Source organism: Podarcis gaigeae, assembly GCF_964106915.1.
Source record: "Podarcis gaigeae genome assembly, chromosome: 1".
NCBI classification, from domain to species: Eukaryota; Metazoa; Chordata; class Lepidosauria; order Squamata; family Lacertidae; genus Podarcis; species Podarcis gaigeae.
In genome coordinates this window covers 72,443,289-72,462,134 of record NC_139678.1, presented here as the reverse complement: position 1 = coordinate 72,462,134, position 18,846 = coordinate 72,443,289, and the positions used below count along the sequence as shown (strand labels likewise).

Below are 18,846 nucleotides of genomic sequence, written 5' to 3'. Positions count from 1 at the left end.
TTACATAAAAAATGTTGCTACCGTGATTTTTTTTATAATTAGCTCTGGTGGTTCATTGTGTCTGCTTTGAACTGCACACTTTAATGTCGTCGTATACCGTCCACAGAATTTAGTTATATGGGTGGTATACAAATGTAATAAATATATTAAAAATTAATAAGAATACAGTAATGTATCTACACAATGTAAAAATGGTTAATTAGTCTGATAATTCTTTATGAAATATCTCATGTTTGGGGGAGAATAATTGTCAATTTGAAAAGTACATTCTGTGTCAACCCCTAATACTATTTGAGGATGTAGGAAGCAAGAGTTTTTCCCCTAGAAAAATAGGTGCCAGTACTCACCATGAAGTTGTTACAGTAAGTGTCACACTTTTTAACCAAAATAGAGAGGGGTACCGGTACTACGTCCCATTGAGTAGTCCTTGGGGGTACTGGGTTCAGTACTAGTTAGAGTCTAGACTAACTGGCAGTGCCTCCCCAAGGTTTCAGACAGTATTTTTGTCTAAGCTCTGCTTGAGAATGGCAGGCACTGAACCAGGGACCTTTTGCATGCTAAACACATATTCTGTCACTGAACTACCACCCTTGCAGTCTAGCAGCAACTGTTTTTACATAGCTGCTTTAGGCCAACTTTCCTTTATTTAAAATGTTCCCTCTTTTATGAAATAGGACTAAACTTCTGGGGTAGGGGGAAACTGCTTTGCAGAAATGCAAGGTGGGTACAGGAAAGAGATGAAGCACAGTGAAGTGGATAGCATTTTAATAAGCATCCTATTGTGGCCTTCTAGATTCTAGAATCTATCATAAAATGTCTTGTTCAATCAAGTTCTGTCTAGCATTTCATTCCTAATCAAGCTTACTTTCAAGTCAGTCACATCAACTTCAATGGTAATAGAATGTATTACCAAGTAAGTATTTATCTGGATTTTCTAAAGCAAGGCAGCTTTAAGTAAGAAACCTTGGTTAAGACATTGACATATGTGAAGTCCATTAAAGCATTGCCTTTTCTCAATTTATACTTTAAAATTTAAAACTGACTAAGAAAAAATAAATTAGAAACTAGTCAAACTAACAACTCAGAATAAGAACAAATAGCACTAACATTTATTTCAAGCACCTCTTCTCTGTAGGAACATTACTGTTTGCAAGCATTGAAATCTGACTAAGTATCACTGATATTTCATACTGTTGCTACACATATTTGCCCTTTATGAAACTTGGCAAGCTAGCCACTGTAATGATGGACTTTGCATCCAAGCCTTCCAGCAACGATAATTCAAGTGTCAAAGCTAAGATTTATATCAATAGATATCATGCTTCCAAGAGCCTATACCAAACATATCATCCAAGGTTAGAACTTCCAGAAAGAATGAAGCCATGTGCACATACCAAACAGGCTTAAGAGCAATTCCAGCATAACCTTTATGAGCTGTGAGCTTTTTGGTACCCATATATCTGAACTATTTCTGTAACTTGGACTGATTCTAAGTGAATAACTGGTGTTCCAATAAAATGTATGACTAAATATAATGAACCCTGAGTGTTTTGAGTTCTACAATGGAAGGGGTGACCCTCCAGACATTCTGCTCCATGAGTGGTTGCAAGGTAGGTCAGATGACTGTACCTTAGTCCCACCGGCTTTGCTTCTGCAAAACTCCAGGTTTGATCATATGCATCTCTATTCAAAAGGATTTCACAGCATTGTTTTTACTTTTGTTTTTAAGTAACTAATGCATGTTTTATAGGATGGGTGTGCATTTATTTTGGGGCTTCCCATAGGCATCTGGTTGGCCATTGTTAGTGCAGGATGCTGAACTAGCCTGGGCTATTGGTCTAATCCAGCAGACTTGATTTATGTCACTGCTGTTTTAGTCTTACTGTACTATGAGCTCAACATTGAGGAAGGCTGGTATAAAAATGCAATTAATAAGTAATTAATTCATTATTGACTATGTTCACACCTTTATTCTATTCTCAGTAGCAAAGAAGAATTCTGATCTCCATTATTCCCTTTCCCAGTTGTGTGTGTGTGTGTGTTTGGGGGGAAATCATGACATTTATTTGAAATTCCACCAATTATTAAAAATTGGACCCTTGTATTACATTCTACTTAGTAACTTCTATGTTAGCATAGAGTAGGCAACAAATCTCTAAGCATTATTTTTTTCCTTTGCTCTATGGAAAGCTCAGTAAGATACATTTTCTCTTTATTGCAGTCCTATTTATTTCCATGTTGCTTCAGCATTCATGCCTCGGTTTCAAATGCTCTAAATTAGGAAGCAAACTTGCCTTATCCACGACTACCTGAAATCTGATCCCCAAGGGATTAAAACCAGCCTGCAGTTTATTGATTGGCAAACCTGGCATTTTCTCTCTCTTCCTGAATCATTTTAATCATTTCAGCAATCAACAGAGAAGCAGCTTCCAAAATAACCATATTTTCATTTTCTGTCTTCTGAATATATTTAACCTTACTATACAGGCTCTAACAAAAGTTGTGAAAAACCAAGTGGGGAGCACTTCCCACATTTACCAGATGTAACATCACAATCTTACTAAAGTTGCTTACCACACAATCCCATTGCTTTTGGATCACTGGTTGCATTAAGTTCTATTACCATCACCCCAGTGGTATGAAACCACCGAATTTTAGTATTTGTCGGAGTTTCAATAATATACATGAAGCCATTGTCCTCAATCTTAAATCCATATTTTGTAACAGTGGGCCATGCATATCTTGAGTTGACAGCTATCTGGAGAATATACATACTTATTTTAGCAAACAGTAAGATTTAAGCTTTGCCATAAAACTACGTTTTCGCAATATTTCGCCCAACCCTCCACAAAACATAAAAATAATTGAAATGAAATTTACATGCACTGTGCTAGTCAAATATTGCCTAATGCAGACCTATACAGCTTGTGTATTTTGCTTATCAGGTGCTTAACAACTTCCCTATTTCTGCAGTCCAAACTAGGTGGCAAAATCAAGTCAACACATGTGCTGCATTTGAGTGGTGGGTCAGGCCTCCAATTTGTGCAGGAATAGAAACTTTTGCAGTGAAAGGGCCACATTCCCCGAGGAGAAACCTTCCAGGGATCACATAATGTATTTTTAATCTACTGTTGGAAGCCGCCCAGAGTGGCTGAGGAAACCTAGCCAGATGGGCGGGGTATAAGTAAGTAATAAATAAATAAATTATTATTATTATTATTATTATTATTATTATTATTATTATTATTATTATTCCAGAGGTGGGTGTGCCAAAGGGGGTTAGAGCCAGACACACACCGCTCTCCATCTTCCATCCAGAATCTTCCTGCTTTCTATCATGGGAGCATGGTGGTCATTTTGGTTGCCATGATCTCGCCCAATTTCATGCCATGGGGCATGTGTTTTGGGGTGCCACATTAGATCATGGTCCCCCCAAAGCACTTATTGGGGGGAGAAATCACACAATATAATGGCAACCAAAATGGCTGTCGTTCTCTCACAATAAGAAACAGGATGTCTCAGTTTTTCTGAGACACTTGTGGAGTATGAAAATCAATAGAGGACAGGCCAGAGGATGACCTGGTGTGACCTGGCAGAAACTTACCAAGTGTGACTTGGTAAAGACTCAAGGGCCATATCAAAAGGCACTGAGGGCCATATCTGGCTCCTAGGCCTGAAGTTTCCTACCCCTGGTCTAATGCCTTCAGGACACTGAGTGAATAATTGTGTGATTTCTTCAGAGCCAACATGAGATGAACTTTTCAGAAGCTGCTTCACAAGATCATAAAGAATATCATCTCTAAAAATGTAGTACAGGAAGCAAAAAATCAATATGAACAGCACAAAAATTCCTAGTCCTGTTCCAGTTTTACTGCATATGCAGAATGCAAATAATAAAAGGCTGTTACATGTGTCCTCCTCTTGAAAAGTATCAGTTCTATTACTAGAGTCACAATTCTCAACAAAGTTACATGCATGTAAATTCTAGGAATCTAAAATAGAATACTTGAATGAGAATTATAACAGAAGAAATAAACTTTACCTTTCTGTTTAAGCGGTCAATGGTAATCTGGTTAGACATATATGTTAAATTTAACATTGCCAGGCACAGCTTAGTAGAGGTTAAAATGCCCTGAATGAAGATAAGAATCAAATCAAAACAACATGTCAGCTTATTCCATAGTTAAATGCAACATACATATATTATACATATACTCAACAGAAAATCTTCCCCCAGATAATTCTACCCTCTGCTTGTTTAGAATAGGTTTAAACATTTAAATAGCTGGAAAATGCAAAACTGAGCAGCTCCCATCCTCAAAGCTCCTATACAGTGGTACCTCAGGTTACATACCCTTCAGGTTATATACGCTTCAGGTTACAGACTCCACTAACTCAGAAATAGTGCTTCAGGTTAAGAACTTTGCTTCAGGATGAGAACAGAAATCGTGCTCTGGTGGTGCGGCGGCAGCAGGAGGCCCCATTAGCTAAAGTGGTGCTTCAGGTTAAGTACGGACCTCCGGAACGAATAAGTACTTAACCTGAGATACCACTGTATTCAACAGCCTTGAGGATGATGAGAGGTCCATATAGCTAGTTACATAAACCTTTCATTGAGTGTGACATTTAAAGTTTGTATAAGAATACAGAAAACAATGTTATCAGTCACATTCCATTAATGCAGGCATAGGCAAACTTGCCTCTCCAGATGTTTTGAGACTACAATTCCCCTCATCCCTGACCACTGGTCCTGTTAGCTAGGGATTATGGGAGTTGTAGTTCCAAAACAGTTGGAGGGCCGAGTTTGCCTATGCCTGCATTAATGCGAAACAGCAGAAAATTGCATATTTTTATATGCAGCAGCATAACTGCACTTGTTTATGATCCTTAACATACTCAATAAACAACAAAATTCCACAAGGCCTATTACCATATGAATCTTGCTGCAGTCACTGATGTGGATGCTTATAGTTTGATCTTGAGTTTGGCTGATGATATAGGATGCTTCCTTAAATAAAGCCAAATGGTGCCCATCAAAGGTGATAAAGCTCAGATCAGAGAAGAGTGTACATCGACCTGATCAAACAAAATAAGGACTTATTTAACTTATTTTATGAAACAAACAGCTAACTACTGATCAAGTTTTATAAACTGAATCTAAGTCATTAAAATAGCTTGCTTAGTTCCTTTACGTTAGATACAGATCATTAACATATAAAGGATTGACTGCAATGAAGTCAAAGCAGACCCTAGAAATCAATGATTTAACTTATTCATTATGTATTTATTTTATAACATTTATACACTGCTTGATTGTAAAAACCTCAAAGTGGTTTGCAAAAAGATAAAACAATAAAATATAGAAAAAAATGACAACCATTCTTAAAACAGGCATGGCCAAACTTGGCCCTCCAGCTGTTTTGGGACTACAATTCCCATCATTCCTGACCACTGGTTTTGTTAGCTAGGGATGATGGGAGTTGTAGTCCCAAAACAGCTGGAGGGCCGAGTTTGGCTTGCCTGCTTTAAAGCATACAGAAGTTAAAAATCCTAAAACATATTAAAATCACCTCAACTTGCTAAGCATCTAGATAGGCTTGCCTAAAGAAGAAATCCTTTTTTTTGCAGGTGCCAAAAAGAGTACAGTGAAGGTGCCTGCTGGATCTCAATAGGAAGTGAGTTCCAAAGTGCAGGTGATTCCACACTAAACAACTGAATGCGGAATGGGTATTATTTGGCAACTGTTGTAGTGCCAATTCTGCCAGTTGCTCAGGGAGGCACATGTGGGCTAAGGCAATCTTGTAGGTAAGTTGTTAAGGGCTTTATGTGCTAATAGTAACACTCTGGACTCAGGTAGCAAATTGGCAACCCGTGCAAATCTCTGAGCCCAGGTGTTATATGCTGACAAGGCCTCTCATGCTGCAGTATTCTGCACTAACTGCAGCTTCTGGCTCAAGTACAAGGGAAAACCCACATTGAGCATATTGTAGTAAGCTTAGCCAAACACATTGCTCAAACAGGAGTGAGACTCACTCCTGGACACTCTGGATCCAACCCATTACATAAATTGTGTGAAGCCTCTACATAACAGATGAATCTGAACTAGTTCCTCTGAAAAAGGATCTTTCAACAATTTTTGTATTTACAGGCATTAAGGGTCGCATGTTTTGCTGCTGGTGTTCTGTCCTAAAAAATAAATAAATCTATTGCTTGTCCTTGGAAACAAAAATTTGCTGTAATGGGATCGTGACTATTCTCTCGTTCTTTGGATTTCCAACATCCCACATAAGTCATTCTGTTTTTCAGTCTACTTCTTTAGTGTACTGTGGTAGATGATGATGATGATTTCTTTTTATGAAATTGATACTTAAAAATATTTTCTATCGGCATCATGTCAGCAATGAATAGGCCCATGTATAAATCTCACTATCTGTTCCATTTACACAAATGTTTTAGCATAATCAAACTATCAAAGTAATGCAATTTTAAAATAAATACAGTATGGATAAAACTTACATGCACATTCCCACTTGGGGCAGCATTTATCTCCATTAATCTGAACACCAAATCCAAGAAAGCCACAGCTGGGTTGTGTTGCATTGTATGGACAGTTCTGTGATTTGTTAACTTGGATTAGTTGCCCATCTAAGCAAATGTGCTTTATGCACTCATTCTCTGTGATTGGCTAAGACATATTTAGAAAACATAGGTTACTATTCTTATCAAAATAAAGTGATATTCATTAAATAAATACTCACTGAAAACAAGAAGTTCAGTATACCAAACTACTGAATGCCCTTTTCAAGTCAATTCTTGTAGTACCATTAAAAAGCAGAAACATGAAATCTTTCAAATGGCACACAGATCAATGCTAGGAATCAATATAATAAAAAGAAAAAAACTGGAAGCTGAGGATAGTCATGGAACATTATAAATTTGACCGTATGGATTATGTTGCCTTGCTATTTGGGACACACGTCTAAAGACCAAAGTTACTCAGGGGATCAGCTACTCAGAATACATAATTTGCATTCTTTCATCAATAATATTTTACACACGGAGAGCAATATTAAGAGGCTGGTCAAAGAGATGCAGAGCATGCAGTAGAGGAGATATTCTGTAAAATACCTAGAATTAAAGCATTTGACAACTTTATAAGCGCAATGTGATGTAATAAACTTTGGTTGTGCTAATTGACACTTATGAGTGTTGGCAATACACATTAACTGCTGAATCAGAGCAAACAACAGCCAGATTTTCTGCCGAAGTCACACCATACACAACCTCCCTTTCATAATTAATCGAACCTGGAGAATAATGTGACAATAATGGCTAGAATATCATATAGCATAGTGAGGGCTTTTTAAAAAAAAGAAAATGAAAGATGTTCTGCTAAATACAGATTAGTGGCAAGTATGGCCCTAATAGATTAGCTTATCAATGTATCAATTCTTAATGCTAACTAGAATCTGGAATTATATCTTGTAAATTATTTTTGAAACACACAAAGCAATTTCTGGATTAGTGGGGGGATAGTGAGTTTTATAATCTGAGCTAAATCTTTGACTTCTTAAATGTAACTTACATTCTACAAGCATATGTATGTCCCAGAATATTGTTGAAAGTTCTCCATCTCTATACCACAATGCAGGCCACTGTGATGAGATGAATTTCATGTCACAAAGTGAGATAAAGAGGCAAAAATATGTCACTCCATGAGCAGTTAGGAACCAAGCCACCTTCATTTCATATCCATCAGTAAATGAGACCCAAGAGTTATATATATGATACAGAAATCACTCATATGGTTGGGGGGGGGGATTATCTATGGTACTCACTACACATGTTGGCGGTGTTGCTGTTTCTTTAGATGGCATGAAAGCTGCTGCTGTAACTCCTGAGACCATTTCAACAGTGGTTAATCCTGATAAATATGTGGGAACTGGTATGACTCCTGTAGCATTTGGAGGTAGTGGTGGTATCAACAAAGAACTTGATGAAGGTGTGGACATCTCTGTGACAGATGGTTCTTTGGCTATTGTAGTTAGGACAGTAGAACCAAGTGAAGCTGGAGAGGTAGATGAATGTTCAGGGAGCGGATGTGATACAGGAAGCTTTGTAACCACTAATTGCCCATCAGTTTCTGACAATGTGATGCTCTTTGTTTCTAAAGAAATGGAAGGCACTGAAAATAAGGATGTTGTCATGAATTCTTTTATCCCTGCTGTTTTTTCTGCTAATGATTTAGTGACACTCCGTGTTGTGAGACCGCTGATCCCAAGCAGTGCTGACTCAGTCGTAGTTGTTAAATGTGGGGTAGCTGGTGTCACTCTAGACGCAGGGAGTGTGGAACTGAAAGAAATGGTAGAAAGTGGCACTTGCTTAGACAAAACAGAAATCTTCTCTGTGGCACTTTTGCTCATAGATGTAAACGCTGTTGATTGTATTGGTGTTAAAAATGCCACCTCTTGTGAGTCTGTCGGACTCACAGCTGAGGTTTCTGGTACTTCCAGTATAAACAATGAAGGAGATGCTGGTTCTGATTCATGAAATAAAGTACTAGATGCTGTGAGTGTTTGAGGAGGAGTCAGTGCTTTCTTTGTGGTAGGGAGCTCAAGTTTTGACTTTTCAGTAGGAAATAATTCCACTACTTCTTTTATTGTAGACAATGGCAAAATACCTGTTTGGGTTACTTTTTTTTCACTTGTTAAAGGAACTTCTGGCGCAAATACTGAAGTGAGTGATACAGTAGAAAGAGGAATCCCTGGTAGTGGAGTACGTTGGAATGTGGAGGGCACTGCAAATTTGGTTGCTGACTCTGTTGTACTAAAAACAATTTGGGGGTGGATACTTGTTCTCAACAGTTCAACTGGAAAATGATAGGCTGCAGTACTTCCCTTGGTTGTTAAGTAATCTTTAGAAGGTGATGAATAATCAAGTTTTCCTGTCGTTTGGGGGATAAAATGTGGAACAGTGGATTCTTCTTTCATATGGGAAGAAAACCTTTCCATTGGAGAAGTAGGAACAGATGAAGTAGCCTTGGAAGTTATAGATGGTTGTGTTATCTCAATTAGCTGCCCTGCAGTGGCTGCTGTTTCAGGTATTTTTTGTGTTAATGGGAGAACTGTTTTCTCTGCCAGGTAAAGTGTGGTTGAAAGTGTTGTTAGAGGAAGAGCAATAGAGGAAGAGAGGGCTGATACTACTTTGGTTGATGCTACTTCTTTAATGGTTGATGGCTGGCTGCTCAGTTCAGAGTATGGCCGTAAAGTAGCATCAGTGGCACCTAAAGCTTCTGTTATTGGAGCAACTGTGCTTAGCAGCTTTGTAGTAAGAGGAAACTCTGAAAAAAATGATGTAAACTTTGCTGTTTTTGGATGTTGAGTATCAGCACTGGTAACTTGCACTTCAGGTGATGATGCCATCAGACTCTTTGCTGTAGAAATGGACACTGGAAGCAAAATAATGGAAGGTTTTTTTGTAGTGGTTTTTTCTGACTCTGCAGTGGTTTTTTCTGACTCTGCTGTGCCAGGGTACAATATCACTCTTTCTGTATCAGTCATAGGATGCAGAAATTCAGTTGTTTGAACTGGTTCAATTTTTTTAGTTACCAATGGAACTAGGACACCCATAGCTGCGGCTTCCTTTGTCAAATCAGATTTTGCTGTTTCCACTTTTGTCACACCAATAGAATAAGGTACAACACTCACTTTTGTAGTTTCCAGGGATGAAGGTGTTCTGTATTCTGTTGATGTTTTATCGGTGACTGATTCTGGCAGAATCGTCATTTTAGAACTTATTTTGGTAGAGAGGGGTGTAACTGTCATAGCCTGTGATGAAGTGGGATACTGGGTATACAGAACAGTCATTGCTTCTGTCACATTTGGTTGTATAAATGGTGAATATGAACTTGTCAATCCTGTCTCTAAAAATTCTTTTGAGTCTATTAAAGTTGGCGAAGTTGTACCAGGCACTCCAGGTAGTTTGGCAGAAGTACTACGTCTTAGAGTCGTAGCTGAATATAAATGAGAAAAAGTACTTGGGGGGTGCATAATGCTTGATGTTGTTTGTGCTATTTCCTTTTTAACAGTAGAAACTGGAAAACCACTTGTATGTGTCGGGACTGTGGTGATGGGTTGCGTTAGTGCTGGAGGTACTGTAATAAATGTGGTTTTAACTCCTTCTTTGATTAAAGCAACTGTTGTTTTTGTTGTTTCTGACGGAATTGGCTTCCCAACAGGCCTTACTGTTGCTAAAACAGTAGATAAAGTAGAAAATGGAGCTACAGTGATATTTGCATCTGTTACAGTCAGTTGACTTACACCCAGCATTGTTCTGTCTGTTGTTTGATTCACTGTGGGGGCATAGGAAGACATTTCCAAAGATGGCAATGGGGCTTTGGTAAAAAATTGACTTGTTCTTTCCGTCTTTGGTGTTGAAGAAATCTTGCCTTCTGTAATACCTTCAAGTTTTCTTTCTGTTTCCTCTGTTGGGGGAAGTTGAGCACCTGTTACTTTTTTATCCAGTGCTATTTTAGTTATGGCTGGTGATTTAGCAACTGTAAGCATTGATGGCAGCACAGTAATAGGTGAAGTAGAAATTAATTTAATTTCTGATTCAGTTGCTATAGATATAGAAGGGACTGTTGTACTACTTGTCTGTTTACCAGGCAAAGACTCCGTAACTGCCACAGTTGTAGGTGGAGGAACAGCAAAAGGGAGACTAATATCAGATACTGGGTGTGAAACTACTGGCATTGAGCTGGTACCAAAAGCTGAATATGTTGAAGCATTTGATGTTGCAGATATGGCTAAAACTGTAATATTTGGCAACAAAAGAGAAGAAAATTTAGTTGGAGTAAATTGCCACTTGAATGCCTGTGTTGTTTCTCTGTCCTTTGATATTGGCCAAGGAGATAAAGTTAGTTCTTTACTCAGCATTGTTGCAGAAGTTTGATGAGCCCCAGACGTTGTATGCGTCTTTACAGTGGATGATAGAATTTGAACATCAGCTGTAGGTTCAATGCCTGAAATAAGACAAACATGGGTGCTACTTTCCAGCCCTGTAATAATATAGGCTCATACATATGCACCAAAAGGAATAAATGTGAAGAACAGTATTAAAGAAACAATTTCCAACTTTAACATGTCTTTTTGGTCAGGAAATTATGTTTTAAAATAGGAAAAACTTGGTTCAATTTTAATGTTTCAAAACCTAATTTGACATCACAAAAATGTAAATGTAATGATTTCTATGACTGCCTATGTATTTTGTGAAGGCTTTGGGTAAAAACAACAACTTTTCGCGTATACCAAGTAAGGTAACCTTCAGAATATATGTTCTTATTCCCAGGCAGTTCCTTTTCCGGAGTAACGCATATTTCCATATATGTCTACTCCAGTCAGAAAAAAACTAATGGAAATCATATAGTGGGTAGCATGTTGGACTTGGATCCAGTTCCATCCCTGCTCAGCCATGAAGTTACTAGGTAACATTTTTCAGCCTATCCTACTTGACAGGATTGTTTATTGGGAAAATGGGATAACTCTTTGTATGCTATCCTGAGCTTCTTCAAGGAATAGAAGATTTTAAGTATGGTGTATTATGGGGATTGACATGCATTTTCCCCCTAGATCCCTTAGAAAGCTATCTGTGGCTGATGGACTACAAAAGCAGAATGGAACTAAACTAGCAGGGGAGTTGCAATGGTTAGGAAGAAGTAGGAAGGGGGTGTTATTAGGCCCATGATCAAGATCCTGAGCCCTGTACAAGATACTGAAAGGAATCGTAGCACTATATTTTGAATTTTCTCTAAACGTAATATGAAATGTGTTCTACGTACAGTCTTCAAAATAGACACATCTTTGAGTGACTTCATCCAAAACCATATGTGAAGGACACATAGGAACACATCCTTCCACTCTAAAAGAGAAAATAATAATGATGATAATGATGATGTAACTATTCACATAACAGCATGTGGAGATGAATGACAGGGATTGAATAATATCCTTAGGAGCCCAATTGACAAAACACCTGAACAGGCATACTTGTCTTAGTCTGCACTTCAGTCAAGCTATTTTAAATGCTTCTGAATTACATTATTAATTTCTTAATCATTTAAGATGCAGAAATGTCAGGTTGTTGTCACAGTTTCTGTGATAGGCTTACACTGTGGCTGACCTAATGTGCCATCCTGCTGATTCATGAACAATGTGATGTAACCTTTGGAACAAAAACATATGCTTCTCCAATGATGAATACTTCCATTTAGAACTGGCAGAAAGCCTCTACATGCTTGTACAAAATTGTGTTCCTTGTTTGTTTATACCAACACTGATGGCCCATCAGAGTCCTTCCAAAAATTTGCCTTGCATGGAAAATCTGAGGCAAGAACAGAAGCGATTGGAGAGGGAGTTTTGTCCAGGCCACTGGATATTAAAGGTGTGATTCTAAATCTCAGAAGTCAATGCCAGTTATTAATAACATCTTTAAGTGGGACTATGCATTCAGTCAGTGTCATGACCAGTATCCTTTACCTCTTTCATATGAAAAATATCTCTCTTACTCTTGCAGTGAATGCTTGGCCAGTCTAATTACTGCTCAGGACGGCACTCATACTTTTCTAATACTATAGCTGCTTCCTCCATTACAGCATAATTTTATTCTGTATAAGTGGGGGGAAGTTCTATTTAGAAGGAAAGATAGGGAGAATGCAACAAGGTATTTTTAGTTGCCATGAGCTGGTATGGCAATTTGGGACCCAGGGGTATGGGAAAGGGGATAACAAACATTAGCTGGGGTAGGCCTCTTGGCCAAGAAGCATTATGAAGTATTGAATGAAGGACAGATGTGCTGGAATGGAAAGAGGCAGCTCAGTCAGATGGACAAATGTTTTTGGCACAGGCGGGAGACAAGTTGCAAAATTACAAACATTAAATTAGAAAATGGTATCACTCCATATTACAACAGGGCTCCTAGTCTGAATTACCAGTATGCCATCAGCATCTTACCTTCCTTCATACAGGATATTCAGACTGAGAGCCCTATTATGTTTTCATATTTGATAAGTTTTTACTTCTGTGCTTCACCTACTATTGTCCACACTGCTGTCTGCCCCCCCCAACTTGGGCTGAAAAAGTTGTCCCGACTTCTGCTTTGTGCCCTTTCTCTCCCCCCGCCCCCGGCTCAACTGCTAGAAGTATTCCATACAATCTGGAAATTAAAGGTGGTTCCAAGCTGCTGAATATGTGTTGTTTTTCTTTTCATTTACAAAGTTGCATTCTCCTGTGTATGTAGAAACTGCACAGTTCTCTATAGATAGACCTGTTACATTTCCAAATTGAGAGGCACTCAGCCACCTGCAGTTACTATTAGAAAAAATGTTGTTAAAATTAAAAAAAAAATGTAGATACTTACTTTGGAACAGTTTGACAGCGTTCTGCTAAAGGATCTCTGCATGTTTTAAAACAAGGGCTTGCACAAACATCATAGCGCCACTCACATGTTGAGTGAGCTAGAAATTTAAACTTGGTATCTAGAAATAGAATTTAAAAGTTTTAATGTAATGGGTATACACACACATATTCTAGTTTTACTTGGACCTCTATGCATTGAATGATCACTCCTTATTGAACTGATTTTATGTATTCCACAATGAGTGATGCCTAATGTAGACAGTGCTTTGATCCACAGGTATTGGATCATACAGGTTATACAACAAACAAATGTTGGGAAATCTAATGTTTTCAGCAAGAAGAAATCTTAATTTTTAATGACTACAGAAAACATTGATGGACTTTTCAGTATCTCGTAAGGTAGAGGCAGTTTCCCTAAATGTCCTCACATTGCACTTAACTGAAGAGGCTTACATCTCTGGGTGATCCAGTGCTGAGTTCCTTTATGTTTGTCTCAGTTGGAAGGAATGTTTTCATATTACAAACACAGCAACTTAGGTTGCTGATACTATTTATTTATAGTATACAGCAATCCCGGCTGAGTTTCAAGTGCCCGCAAAAGTGCTTTCTTTCTTCGCAAGCAGTAGAGCATTTTAATTCCTAGGAAGTTTTATCTCCAAATGGTTGCATGCTTTGGGGTGGCAGAGTGTGGGCTGTACACAATGCAACATTAAATGGACCAAGTATGGTATTGATACCTCTAAAAAATTTAAAGTAATTCCCAGTGCAATGTTGTGAAAGGGCATTGCACGCACACATGCACACACACAGAGTGAGAGATAAATTTCTTTCCAAGTCATATTTAGAACAGTTTCTCACATTACAATTTTTATTCATGGGAGCTTTCCGACAAGTAAGAAATATCATGTAGCACAGCTCCTAGACTGTACCATTTCAGAGTGCCAGTGTGCCATTTTTCGAGTGTACCTTTGTGTAAAAAACATATACAAAAGGAAATGTCAAAAATAAAGGAATCCAGCTAGTAATGAGTGAAGTTGCCTATACTCCATTTGTACTAAGCATGACTCATTCATTCATACACGATAATTTAGGATGGGATCATTTAGGCCCATTATACTTGAAGTCCACCATTCCCTTTTCCAAACTTCCTCTTGAGACAAGGGGAGGAGGATGGAATTAGGTAGGCTTTGTGGCAGTGGAGGCTTCCATTTTAAGGTACATGTTGAGACTGGGAAGCATTGGAATCCAATGTGAAATACAAATTGCAGGAATGAAATTGGGGAATTTTGAAAGGGAGTATCTGGCATTTGCTGGAAAATGACAACGAAAATTTTATAAAGTCAGCTGAAATCAGACAAATCTTTCTCTGTCATAATCTTATTGATGACAGTGATTTGATTTCTTATATGTACATAATTTCAACTGATACAGTTCTGAGTTCCATTCCTGGATTCTCATATGAAAAAAGATCTTAGGGAGCAGGGCTCGGAAACATTTGTAAGATATTGGAGAGCTGCTATAAGTCAGGTTTTACAAAACCTACCTAGCTGAAGTGCTATACAGTGGTACCTCGCAAGACGAAATTAATTCGTTCTGCGAGTTTTTTCGTCTTGCTAATTTTTCGTCTTGCGAAGCACGGATGCACCCTGGTATTAAAGGTTTTAAGAAAAAGGAAACAAACTCGCAATATGTTTTCGTCTTGCGAAGCAAGCCCATAGGGAAATTCGCTTGCGAAGCAACTCAAAAAACGAAAAACTCTTTCGTCTTGCGAGTTTTTCGTCTTACGAGGCATTCGTCTTGTGAGGTACCACTGTATTTGATTTCTGCTGAGAAATGCTATTTGTGTCACCATGCAACCCTAATTAGCAATTTCCATTCCATTCTTCTAAATTCTGTTTTGGGTGCATTCACTTAATTCATAGCTGGACATTACACTGCTGTACTGTTTCTGGATGCCTCTGCAGTTAATTCACAACAAAAGAATGATGTGCTATTATGAACATTCAAGTCATGGCTTTGCACTAGACCAGACACATTTCTCTGTAAAAAAAACTAGCCATGAAATTGAAAAGAAACCTAATGCCATCTGTTAACGTTCAGTCATTTGTTTTCTACATAGTGAATAGCACAATTCTTACTTGATTAGGGAGAACAAAAAAAATTCCTTCCAGTAGCACCTTAAAGACCAACTAAGTTAGTTCTTGGTATGAGCTTTCGTGTGCATGCACACTTCTTCAGATACCTGTACCTGTGCAAGTTTCTTGGTGAGGTTGATGGACTTCCATTTCATGCAGCTCAATGTGGTGCCTTCCATAGTTCCAGTTACAGATAGGTAGCCGTGTTGGTCTGCCATAGTCAAAACAAAAAAAATTCCTTCCAGTAGCACCTTAAAGACCAACTAAGTTAGTTCTTGGTATGAGCTTTCGTGTATCTGAAGAAGTGGTATCTGAAGAAGTGTGCATGCACACGAAAGCTCATACCAAGAACTAACTTAGTTGGTCTTTAAGGTGCTACTGGAAGGAATTTTTTTTGTTTTGACTATGGCAGACCAACACGGCTACCTATCTGTAACTTGATTAGGGAGCAATGCTCTGTACGATGATCATGGCACTTGATATGACAAACAACTCTGAAACTGCAGCTTTATCACTGCATAAATTTGCTTATTCTGGATAGAAATAACTATAGCAAAAAAAAGTATATATACTATAGTTTGAGGTAAAAAATATGTTGTTGGCTAGATAATAAATCTAAAACAATTCACTTCAATACAATGAAGGTGAGTTGTACAAGGGAACATATTTCTGTGCATAGAAGGCTTCCATACAAGGGTCCTCAATATAAAAGAGAAATCAATAGAGATTAAAATACACAGTACCTAGAATCTAATGCTTTCTGCTGTGTGCCCTTTATTGCAAAATAAATGGGTCATATTGTCAATGGTTACAGTCCAGCTACATGCTTTGTGGAACACAACAACCAAATTTAAATGATGGAACTTTCATGTAGTTTGTAGACTCAGTTCAACGCTTTTTTTAAAAAAACCCATCAGTTTATGGCTAGACTTAAGTCTATCTCATTTTGGCTCAAGATCCACAAAGCCAGGAAATTAGAAGCTAAGGTGGATGCAGTGACAGTGACTCTTTACTGTATGCTTAATTATAAGAGCTTTCCTCTGTGAATATCCTGTGTGTTCTTTTTTTAGTCAGTTATGCTAAAAAACAAACAAATGGATAGGATAATTTCAGTCATTCATAGATTTAAGGAGATGAAATAGTAATCCAAATAATTACAGTAAACATCTCCAGAGAACTACAACATTATTCTGTTATCAGCATCTGTTATATTGAAGGTGCTCTATCACTATGATATGCATGTTGGTATCTATGGTACACTTATTGCTATCAAGTTGAGAATCTTCACATGACCTTTATTAAACAATGGTTTTCTCTAGGGGTTCTTGGTCTTTAAAAATATTTTAGATATGCTTCAGAGAACATCAAGCCTATTCATGAAGACACTTTTGACCAAGGGGATTTAAAGGAGCAATTATACTATTCCCAATATTTATATTCAGGAATAGCAGTTCCCAGTTAGAAAAGTTCTGCTCTAATATGCAAAGCATTTATGACAGTCAGCAGGAAACCCAATCTGCCTTTGCCTCTGCACTCTAGAACTGGTGTAACTTTTCCATTAACTTAAACAAATGCTGCTATATTTTTAGACCATGTAATTATCCTGCATCAGCAAGTCGGGCCTTGTGAAAGAACACTGGAGAAAGATTCAAGCCCCATGTTTCTTTGCTTATAAAACTCTGAAACCCAAATCCTCGGATGTGGTGATTAATGAAATGCCTCATGATCATTTGATATGATCCCACTTGCTGAGGTAAATTGTTTTAGTTTTCCACTGGCATAGATAGGATTCTTTGGCATGACTGGAAGGCGAGGACTTCACACTTTTAAAAAGATATACAATTCTCAGCTAATGCAGCTCTAGGGAAGTCTACTGCAAATCTTAACCTCTTCTTTCCCTCTTAAAGAAAAAAGGCCACAACATTTTTGTTTTGTTCAAACTAAGGTGTATGTTTGTAGCACTTTATATCCTGGTAACAGCAATAGCTTCATGTATCCTGCTGCTCCACTCTTCAGCACAATCATGATTAAAGGAATTTGTCAAGAGGCAACAAGCATTTGGCAGTGACAAATTCTGTCATTTTTTTGTGAAGTTGGAGTGTGCCAGCCAACAGCTGCATTAGGATCTCATCTTAGCATGCCCTCAAATGTAAGCAGATTCACAATGCCACTATTAACACTTTAATTCAATGGCTTGATAACAGGAAACTCTGCATGGCATGCAGTTGGCCCTTTCTGTCATGAAAATCAATGTGCTGGTAACTGTACAACTAGCCTAAGCAAAGCCTCTCTCCCTCTCTCTCTCTCTCTCTCTCTCTCTCTCTCTCTTTTGCAACATTTCATGTTCTACCCTTTGCTTATAGGGAGAATAATATTTTAATTATATTAGTATGAAAAGATACCCTATACAATTAGCTCAATAAATGCTTAACAGTTCAGCATTGGACTCTAGATTATTTGTAATAGCTGTAGATGTACTTGAAAGTATCTTCTGTCCTATTGTGAGGGATACTTTTCAACATGTGCAGTGTGAGGATGTGGACAAAATCCTTACAAGTTTAGGTCTAATTCTATGCATGCTTCAGTCTTGCCTTTCTGGGTTAAAAGCTTCCAGATGTTACTAGCTAAGTGGGAATAAGGTCCTTGCAGTTCTAAAATTATCAGTTGTAAGACCACTCCCTATTCTAAAAGTCCTTGTTGGATCCCTCTTGCTTGGACAATTACTGACTAATCTACCTTTTCGGGGCAATGTAACTAAATGGATGCTGGCAACCCAACTCCAAGAGGTCTTGGATGTTATAGATTCTTTGAACCACTTTCAGGCAAATTTGCTACCCAGATTTGGGACTGATAATGCCTTGGTAAGAGTCCTAGTCTAGCAATGTGACATCTTTCAGTGGCCCTTAATACTATCAACCACATTAATCTTCCAGATTGCCTATCACAGTTGGGACAAGGCAGCATTGTCATTTCCTGATTCTGTTGCCACACTGAAGGTAAGTTTTAGAATGAGATGCAGATGGGACAGTTGGTCAACTCTTTGGCCATTGGCTTGTAGGGTGCCACAAGATTCCATATTGTTCTCAGTGCTATTTGACATCTACATGAAGTCTCTGGAAGAGGCTATCCAAATGTTTTGGAGTAGGCAGCAGGGATCATCAATATATTGATGGCACCCAATTCCACCTCCAGATTGGCAGCAAGGAGGAGGCTGGCTGAGCCAGAACTGGGCAGAACACCTCCACTTAATCCAGTGCACAAACACGGATATGGCATTGAGGGAGTGGGGGTAAGAT

The 18,846-nt window shown here is 38.2% G+C and overlaps 2 protein-coding genes across 2 annotated transcripts in view; one reads left to right on the top strand and one right to left on the bottom strand.

Annotated features, from left to right (window-relative positions):
- Positions 1 to 18,846, bottom strand: part of OTOG (otogelin) — a 95,572-nt gene that overhangs the window by 22,246 nt on the left and 54,480 nt on the right. The window contains exons 34-40 of the mRNA XM_083700824.1: positions 13,417 to 13,534; positions 11,840 to 11,919; positions 7,839 to 11,023; positions 6,517 to 6,685; positions 4,931 to 5,076; positions 4,043 to 4,132; positions 2,575 to 2,758 (exon numbers count right to left, since the gene is read on the bottom strand). Coding sequence (XP_083556950.1) covers positions 2,575 to 2,758; positions 4,043 to 4,132; positions 4,931 to 5,076; positions 6,517 to 6,685; positions 7,839 to 11,023; positions 11,840 to 11,919; positions 13,417 to 13,534 — 3,972 coding nt within the window. The remainder of the gene's footprint in view (positions 1 to 2,574; positions 2,759 to 4,042; positions 4,133 to 4,930; positions 5,077 to 6,516; positions 6,686 to 7,838; positions 11,024 to 11,839; positions 11,920 to 13,416; positions 13,535 to 18,846) is intronic.
- The window catches only part of USH1C (USH1 protein network component harmonin), a 124,858-nt gene continuing 107,583 nt past the window's right edge, over positions 1,572 to 18,846 (top strand). The window contains exons 1-2 of the mRNA XM_083709724.1: positions 1,572 to 1,665; positions 11,350 to 11,485. Coding sequence (XP_083565850.1) covers positions 11,436 to 11,485 — 50 coding nt within the window. The 5' untranslated portion in view covers positions 1,572 to 1,665; positions 11,350 to 11,435. The remainder of the gene's footprint in view (positions 1,666 to 11,349; positions 11,486 to 18,846) is intronic.